Source organism: Mus caroli, chromosome 7, assembly GCF_900094665.2.
Source record: "Mus caroli chromosome 7, CAROLI_EIJ_v1.1, whole genome shotgun sequence".
NCBI lineage: Eukaryota > Metazoa > Chordata > Mammalia > Rodentia > Muridae > Mus > Mus caroli.
In genome coordinates, this window is record NC_034576.1 from 104220114 (window position 1) to 104229842 (window position 9729).

Genomic DNA, 9729 nt, shown 5'->3' on the forward strand with positions numbered 1-9729 from the left:
GATCACTCTCATCTATTATTAGTTGCCTCTCATCATATAGGATCAGAAAAGATAGTGAAACTTTACAATGGAGTTAAAAAAGGATGAACCCCTCTGGGAACCTAGACAAGGGGGACCAGCTGCCCATCCATAGCTCTTGCCATACACTGAAAACCAAGGACCAGGACTCTTCCCACATGACCGGTCTCAGCAACATTATCATGATTTGGGGTATATAATTTAGCTTTAGGTTCATGTGTTTGAAGACTACCTGGCAATGCTTTTTGGGGTGTGGAATCTTTAGGAGTTGGACCTAGTTGGAAGAAGTTGCCTGCTGGGGTGGCAGAGCTTGCAGTATAGAGTCCAACTCTTGTTCCTGATCACGCTCTACTTTTGGAACTGCCTAAAAGAAAGCAAGCAGCCTGTTTCCCCTGCCACGAACTCAACCACTCCTTCCTCTGTGCCTCTGTCACCTTGATGCATTGGACTCTCAGCCAAAATAGATCTTCCTTCTCTTAATTTGCTCATCAGGTAGTTGGTCACAAGAAAAATGACAAGTACAGAAAAATGTGGCTATTGCTATGATGAAACCTGACCACATGGTATTAAACAGCTAGCTCCTATGAAGTCTTCAGTCTGTTACTGAGGAGAGGGCTAGCCAGCACTATGGACCTCTGAGAGTCCTGACTTCTCACTGGGTTGAGGATGCCACATATTTATTCTTTGAGGTCATCCTTGATTTGTCCCATTGACTCCTCTATCACAGCATCAGTCAGTTGCCACGTTACTTTTTGAGACAGTCTCTTGCTGAACCTGCAGTTTACCTAGTTGGTCACCCAGCAAGTATCCAGGCTCCTTTTATTTTTTTTCTCCACACTCAGTTCTGGGATCACAGGCACACCCTGCCATGACTGGCTTTTTCCACAGATGCTGGGAACCCAAACTCAGGTCCTCAGACTTGGGTGGCAAGTGCTTTGCCAACCGAGCTACCCCCAGTGCCTATGTATTTTTATCTAAAAAGTCTTCTTGGCTCAATGAGAGTATCGGCTAGTTTATAAGGTACAACATATAAGTTTCTAATAGGAAAGGAGTAAGACATAAACATATGTCCAATAAGCTCAAAGGAATTCTTACTGTAAGTAGGTAGGTCACAAGGGGGTCAAGAAACATGTTGATTATAACATGGTTCAAAACTTTGACTTTGGGATTTTCTTAGAGAAAGGGGTCTAGTCCTTTGTAAGTTTAGTCAGTTGTGTTAAACTTCTTGACTCTCAGCCAACATGATACTTAAACCAGATCCAAGTGGTGGGCTCTTTTTCTGTGTCCCCTCTCCGTTAGTTCCACTGTCATCTTAGCCTACTTCAATAGAACTTGTCTAAGTTGTGGTGGTTTGTGTAGGCATGGACCACAGAAAATGATGTGTTTAAATGCTTGGCTCACAGGGAGTGGCCCTATTAGGTGTGGCCTTGTTGGAGGAAGTGTGTCACTGTGGGCACAGGCTTTATATATGCTCTAGTTATGCCCAGTGTGACTCATAGTCTCTTTCTGCTCCTGCAGATCAAGATGCAGAACTCTCAGCTCCTTCTCCAGCACCATGTCTGCCTGCATGCTGCCATGACGATAATGGACTAAACCTCTGAAACTGTAAGCCAGCCCCAATGAAATGTTTTTATTTATAAATGTTGCCATGGTTAGCTGGGTGGGGGTGATGCATGCCTTTAATCCCAGCACTTGGGAGGCAGAGGTAGGCAAATCTCTCTGTAAGTTTAGCCAAAGCTACATAAAGAAACCCTGTCTTGAAAAAGATAATAATAAAAGAGTTGTCATGGTCATGTTGTCTCCTCACAGCAATAAAGCTCTAACTAAGACAGAAGTTATGAAAAAAATGTCATTGACTTTTTATTCATGTAGTTGTTTGTGGGTGTGTGTGTGCAGGCACATGCACAGTGACATGTGTGTGGAGGTCAGAGGGCAACCTGGAGGCAGTGTTCTCCCTCCACCATGTGAGTCCTTCTGATGTAACTGATGAGAGTTAGTTAGTTAATTGGCAGATGTTGCACTATATTGGTAGCCCTATCTTGAGAATGAAATCTGTAAGGTGTTTGTCACAGTGAGTGCCCGATATACGGTTAGTAACCAGTTCGCTTTAACTGTTCATATTTGCTATAGTTTGAGGGTGAAAGCTTGAATACTTAGTTCCCAGGTGGCAGCATTATTTGGGGAAGATGTAGGGAACTTTTGGAACCCAGGGTTTGCATGGCTTACCAAGAGTTATAGCTTGGCCTCGCTTCAGGCACAAGCTCTCTGCTTCCCGATCTGTGCCCCGGATAAACTTTGTGCTATAGACATCTACTGCCACAAACTCAAACCCCTCCTTCTTCTTNTTTTTTTTTTTTTTTTTTTTTTTTTTTGGCTTAGTGAACCAGAGAGTTTACTGGGCTACTTATAGAAACACAAATACTCAAGACAGTTGCTTCTCCAAAAAGCCCTTCTGAGCATGGGCAAGACTTTATGAAACTGAATTCCTCAAGCCCCCTGCTGGTTTCAAGATTGCTGGACCAGTGCAGTCTCCCTCCCACAGTCATTGTTACTGATTATACAGACTTTGGGGGGAACCTTGTGAATCGTGTAACTTTCTGGAACTCCCTGCGACTTCTTAGTTCCTTCTTGAGCCATGCATTTTTCCCTTTTTAATTTATTCTTCTCTCATATATTACAGCCCAACACAGTTCCCTTCCCTCCCCTCCCTCCACTCCCCACAGTTTGCCCCCACTTCCCCTTCCCCCCAGATCTACACCCTCTCTCCACCTCCTCTCAGAAAAGAACAGGTCTTCTAGGGACATCAACAAAATACAGCAAATTCTTTCATATAAGGGGAGACAGGGCAATCCAGGAGAAGGAAAAGGGTCCCAAAAGCTGGCAAATGAGTCAGAGACAGCCCCTGTCCTGACTGTTGGGAATCCTATAAGATCACCAAGCTACATAACCATAAGATACACACACACCAGGGAACCTAGGTCAGACCCCTACAGGCTTCCCGATCTCTGTGAGCTCACTTGAGTCCCAGTCAGTTGATCCTGTAGGCCATGTTCTTGTAGTGACTCTGACCCCTCTGACTCCAACAATCCTTCCTCCCCTTCCTCTTCAGGACTCCCCAAGCTCTGTCTAATATTTAGCTGTGGGTCTTTGAGTCCTCTAGATGGAATCTTTGTTTTGTTTTTAAGACAGGATCCCTTTATGTAGCCCTGGCTGTCCTGGATTTCTCTGTGTAGTGAGGCTGGTCTCAAACTCAGAGATTTGTCTACACCTACCGCCATAGTTCTGGGATCAAAGGTCTGTGCCACTATGCCTGGCAACTAATGAACTCTTCATGCCCTGAATATTGAGCCAAAATAAATCCTTTCTCCCTTAAGTTGCTCCTGTTGATTATCTGATCACAGCAGTAAGAAAACTAATTAACACAACATTGTTATAATTGTGCTGGTTTTGTTTCTCTTTGACTGTGCTTTTCGTGGTCTCAAGAAATATTTCTCAATGAATCAGGTTTGTTCTAAGTGACCTCCCTTTCTTGCCCTTGCAGACACCTTGAAGGCATTTTTTGAAGCTCGAGATAGCTGGGTGACTTGCTTTGATCACTGAACTGTGTCTGAAGAGGATAATATCATTATGAACAGTGATAAAGGAAGACCCAGGGATCCAGTCACACGTTCGTATATCGTCCCCTTATCTTGCCTCAGAAACTGTGGGAGAATGGTCGTGTTGGTGTCCCAAGCATCCTGCATCCAGGAGTGACTATGAACAGAGCCCTGGGGGGTCTGAATTAGGCATGGAGAAGAAATAAGCCTCTCCTGACCCCCTCTTGTTCTGATGATAAATATTTTTCTACATTTTAGTAATAATTTCAGAGGTTAATTTTTTTTTTACATTTAAACCTTTAATTTTTCAGGATAACTTAAAAAAAGATTTATTTATTTTATGAATGTGAATACACTGTCTTCAGACATACCAGAAGAAGGCATCAAATCTCATTACAGATGGTTGAGAGACTTTGTGTGGTTGTTGGGAATTAAACTCAGAGCTTTGGAAGAACAGACAGTGCTCTTAACCACTGAGGCACTTTTCCAGCCCCTTTTCAGGAGGACTCTTATGTATGGTGTCTTGAAAAACAGAGAGAGGGGGAGGGGGAGGGAGAGGAGGGAGAGGGGGAGAGGGAGAGAGCAGGTTTAGTTTAGACATCAAATTGGCCTTTTAGTATCTACTCCAGAGCCAGGCAACATCTTGTTCCACAAAACAGAAGGAGTCCGCTATCCTGCTGAGCAGTGGGAGCTGGTTTCAGAGGCAAGAAAGAACTGGTCAGCTGGGGCCTGGCACAGAAGTCTTGTTCCAAGTAGTGGTTTACCATGAATGTTACTTAACAGGCTCGTGTAAGGATCTGAGAGCCAGGTGCCTTCATTCCATTCATTGAATCTACTTTCCTACCCTGAGGTTTTTTTTAATTTTTAATATTTTTTTATTATGTATTTTCCTCAATTACATTTCCAATGCTATCCCGAAAGTCCCCCATACCCTCCCCCCCACTTCCCTACCCACCCATTCCCCCTTTTTTGCTCTGGCGTTCCCCTGTACTGGGGCATATAAAGTTTGTGTGTCCAATGGGCCTCTCTTTCCAGTGATGGCCGACCATAATCAGCTTCCAAGCCCTGACACAATTGCATACACTAGCAAGATTTTGCTGAAAGGACCCAGATATAGCTGTCTCTTGTGAGACTATGCCGGGGCCTGGCAAACACAGAAGTGGATGCTCACAGTCAGCTAGTGGATGGATCACAGGGCTCCCAATGGAGGAGCTAGAGAAAGTACCCAAGGAGCTAAAGGGATCTGCAACCCTATAGGTGGAACAACATTATGAACTAACCAGTACCCCAGAGCTCTTGACTCTACCCTGAGTTTTAAAGGCCACCCCTGCGATCCACTTCCTGTCTGTGCTTGCGTGGTTCAATTTTTTTGACTCTATCGACAATGTTTTGTTGTTGCTGTTTTTTTTGGGGTATGTGTGTGTGTGCTTGTTTGTTTTGTTGTTGTTGTTGTAATGTTGTTGTTTTAAGGCAGGTCTCATTATGTATCTCTGGCTCCCTGGGAACTTGCTACATAGACCAGGCTGGCCTCAAAGTCACAAGATTCTCTTGCCTCCGTCTCCTGGGTCCTGGGTGTGCACCACTGCAACCAGATCATCTTGTTTCGTCTTGCACAATTAAAACATTGTCTGTTGCTTACTGACAAACAAGACAGGATTATCTTCATGCATGGAGAGTGGGGAAGGGGGAGTAAGGGAATCTTTGTTCACGTGAGCTGAACCCACCCTTGGTAAATACAGGGCACAGACTTCCTGACCCATATATGCCTCAAAATGTGCCTGTCTGGGAGGTGAGCTGGTTCAACGGTTAAAATGCTTGGTGTGTGAGCTGAGAACCTGAGTTTGATTCCTGGAACGTTCATAAGGGTGGAAGGAGAGAGCTGATGCCCTGAGTTATCTTCTGACCCTGTTATGGGGTCTGCTTAGATCCAACAGAACTCAAACACCAGGCTGAGGCAGATGACAAAAACTCTTTGTAATCAAGCTGCTAAGGATAGATCAGGGCTGCAGGACAGACTCAGGAGCTGAACTCCAACCCTGAAGGGAAGTCAGACAGCATATTTAAAGAATGAAATCATAAATCGAGGGAGTGTGTGGTGGGCTGTAGCATTCTCCAACCATATTTTGGCATAAGGGAGTTTCCACTTATGTCAGGATAGGAGTTGGTTTCTGGGCCTGGGAATATGAACTTAGTTTGGCCCTGCCAAAAAAACAGAGAAGTTGCCCCTGAGATAGCTGAACTCAGACAACTGTCACCTTACAACAGACGCTGTTCAGCTATTGGGAAGTCCCCAGCTTCCCTAGGGCTGGGGCCTTGAACTTAGTTTCCCCCTATGATTAAGTGGAGTTGGAAAACAAAATGGCAGCACTTAGAACAAGTCTCTTTTGCTTGCTCCCAACAACCCCTACCCACATTCTGAGGCATGAGCACACCCACATCATGCACATACAGAAATAATACAATTTTAAAAATTAATGTCCTTAGCCAGAGAGTGGTGGTGCATGCCATTAATCCCAGCATTCAGCAGGCAGAGGCAGGCATATCTCTGTGAATTTGAGGCTAGCCTATTCTACAAAGCAATTTCTACTACAGGCAGGTGTGTTACACAGAGGAACCCTGACTCAAAAATTAATTTGCTTAATTATGTCTTTAGAGACAATCAAGGTTATTCAAGTAAACTGACAGGGCTCAGTAGCTGGTTGTATTTCTAATGGGGTAGAGTAGGGAGTAGATTTTAACTGGATCAAAACTTATGTTTATGGCTCATGGAATTTGTCCTGCAAGAGCATCTGTGAGAAATATGGCATATGAACTTTCTCAGCTGCAGAAGTGTGGGAATCAGATTTCATACTTTAGAAGAGCTTCTCAGACAAATAAAATTTATAGAAATATCTAGTTACAAAGCAAGCTGTGATTATAAATTTTTATTTCCCTAGAATATAAAATTCACCACGAATTGCATACTTTAAATCTCTTACGTACAGCTGACAAGGCAGATAAACATTGCTTTTTGATCATAGCAAAGTGTCGAAGAGTCATAATTTGAAGTCAGAGTGCAAAGTTTCAAGACAGACCCAGAAGATACCTTGGACGCTTATAGAAGTCATGAATGCTAAAGCAGACCTCCCCTGAAAGGATCCCACCCTTTCCCCTTCCACAGATCTTAAATAACCAAACAGGGCTTGCCCCCTTGGCCTCCCTTTAACACTACGACCCACAGACTGCACACAGGAGAGGGCTACAGCTCAGCAAGAGTAAGCTGCTGGACCAGAAGACCGAGGAGAACCACAAGGAACAGGGATGCACAGCTCTCTCTGGATTCTGAAGAAGGGAGGAGAAAGAGAGTGTTCAGTGTGGGATCTCTCAGGGCATGGATAGCTCCCCTAAACATCCCGAATTTTATATATAGCTCAAAACCCAAGACAGTAGGCTCTAGAGGGATAGGGTGCCTGGCTAGACTCTTCCAGCACACTCAGTACTGTTGATGAAGTACTCAAATTCCAGGAGAGTGAGCAAATGGATGGATTCCCACCATGTCCCAGGTTCCGTGCTCTAAGATCCTGTCTAGAATAATGATGATGATGATGATGATGATATAAAGCCTACATGGCTTTGCCTTCTTCACCTAAGAAGAGGATTCTAGGTATAAAACTTCTGAAGGTCTACTGTTGAAGCATCATGTATTCTATACTAGCTGGTGTGTGTGATCTAGAGCTTATCTGTGCCTTTCAGCCTGGACATGGGCCATTTGCCCCAGAAGGGCAGCATCTTTCTTGGTGGACTCTGTACCTGAGTAGACATCATGGTTTCCCTGTGACTGATCCAAAATCAAAAGGTCTCTATGCAAGCACATAGAATCCCTGTGACAACTTCCCCTAGTTTTCCTTCTGCCTCCCAAGACTTCTCATGTTTGCAGAAACCCTTCAGAGTGTTAGGGCCACTTAGACCAAAGACTACTCTGTGCGCACTCCTCAAACTGTAACTCATTTCAAGTTGGCTCCTTGGGTTTTCAGTCAAACTTAACATCCTAGACAACATTAGGTGGAGCCAGGATGTAAGCCAGACACTCCCCAGATCCTGAGTGGTGGGTGATAGGAGACAAGGTCCCTAGATTGTAAGCAAGAGATTTTTCTGTAAGTATTGAGTTCCTCATCAATATGAATTTGAATCAAATACCTGAGGAGTGAACAGTGTTCTTCATATTTAAAATCAAACAGCATTTGTTGAACGATATATACATACCAAGTAATATATCTTGAATGAATTTCTTTTAATTCTCAAGGCAATACTACTAGAATATTCGTTATTTGGGTCTTTAATACTGAAATGGAAAAAAAAAAAAAACAGAGGCACCGATACCTGGTAACTTGCCAATAGTCTCACAGAACTAGTAGTGTTTGAACCAGAGAACCACTGAGTCTGACTCCAAAGCTATGACAGAGAGCATGGTACAGTAGTTTTCTCTGGAAGTATTAAGGAAGGATTACTAAGATATGTGATACTTGAACTGTGCCTTGAAAGTAATTACCATGATAAAATTGATGGAGTCTTTGCTTCCATTGAATGAGATATCTGGTCAAGGGATGAAGAGAACTCAGGCCACAAAGCATGATGTGTATACATGCTTGGAGACCCCCCAAACACGGGCATCTTTAGTTTGAAAGGATGGAGAAACAGCTGCAGATGACACATGTCACTCATCATGAGGAGTCCCTAGTAAGAGCTTTTTCCTGAAGTTGTTCACTGTTTCAATCATTTCTGACACACTGTCACTGAGCTGCATGCCCTGGGCTTATCAATGCTACCATTCACCATTCCAGGCATCCTAGCCATGGGCAAGATCTACCATGTGGCTTCTAGTAGGGAGCACCCCCTCTTCCATTCCATGAGGTCCCCTGCCATCTCTAATGCAGACCCAGTCTTACCTAAGCTGCTAATTTTGACTGCTTGAGTAGAACCGCTATAGACGCAATTGAAGTTGCTCTTCTTCCTTTCCGGGGAGTCTAGAGAAATTTGGATATACCCTTTGACAGTTTGTGTTGTGACTTTGTGATATACTTCATAACCTGGAATTAACACCTCCTCTTCATTAGTCTTGTAGGAACAACGTTTGATGTGAACCCCCAAGCAGGTGTTGATGATAAATACTGTCCCCTGTCCATTGAAATATGGTTGAGAAGTAGCTACTTTCCAGCTTAAGGAAGAGGATGTGAATTGCCCGAATCGCACAGAGCCCGTCCCAGTGTAAAGAAACTTGACGTTAGTACCTCGGTAAACTGCACTACAACGCTGGTCACTCAAAAGCTGAAGAGCTCTTGTTAAGTAGTAATGGAAGGCCTTGTAGTGGAAGTTACCAGGATTCACTTTGAACTCTCTAGTAGCCTCATTAAAGCTTCTGAAGATTTCCCCAGTGTAGGCAACTAAAGCTGTTCCATGGAAATCATGGAAACCTTGGGGATAACTCATACAATTTTTGATCTCCTTCCATTTTATCTCTGCTTTTTTCCACTCAAGTTTTAATTTCTCATTCATGTTGAAGTCTTCTTGTAACAGCTGGGGTGCCCTTTTCTCCATGTCTTCGACACAGCCCTCATACTGATCATCAAATGCATTGGGAGCCATGTCTAGCATGACAGGCCCTGTCAGGCCAGTCACCTGAAAGAAAGAAGCAGGGTCCTCTGTTACCACTAAGTTTGCTAAGTTCTCAGCATGTGCTGGATAATGTGGAGCGTGAAGCATGAGATGTCACATACACCCACTTCACACATGGCTCAGGCATGGACACAATCTCATTCCATCCTAAGAAGGGAGAAGGGTAAGGCTGAGCGCTCTGACTCCTTTGTGCACACAGATACTATACTTCCTTCTTTACTCAATTAGCTCTTTAGTGAGCACACAAAACAAGAGGCCTCATCATGACCTTTGCATAGTCATATGTCATTGCAGATTGTTCATATTCACCCCCCCCGACACACACACAGCTCTCTGATATTATCTCTATATTACTTCTTCAAAGGTTCATGCTCTCCAACATCCGCTACCACAGACTCAACCGTGGGAACTGTCATATTGCAAAGAGGTGGGCAGGGGAAAGAGAGGTCAACAGGATGTGGGT

General features: G+C 43.9%; 1 protein-coding gene across 2 annotated transcripts in view; it reads right to left on the minus strand.

Annotated features, from left to right (window-relative positions):
- Nucleotides 1-6548: 6548 nt before the first annotated feature.
- LOC110298813 (T-cell ecto-ADP-ribosyltransferase 2) overlaps nucleotides 6549-9729 on the minus strand; it is a 25120-nt gene continuing 21939 nt past the window's right edge. The window contains exons 2-4 of one of the 2 annotated variants that reach the window (XM_029479175.1): nucleotides 8882-9269; nucleotides 8540-8617; nucleotides 6549-6935 (exon numbers count right to left, since the gene is read on the minus strand). In XM_029479175.1, coding sequence (XP_029335035.1) covers nucleotides 6853-6935; nucleotides 8540-8617; nucleotides 8882-9269 — 549 coding nt within the window. In that variant the 3' untranslated portion in view covers nucleotides 6549-6852. Of the gene's footprint in view, nucleotides 6936-8539; nucleotides 9270-9729 lie in introns of both variants that reach the window. The other variant, XM_021168293.2, reaches the window with a different exon arrangement.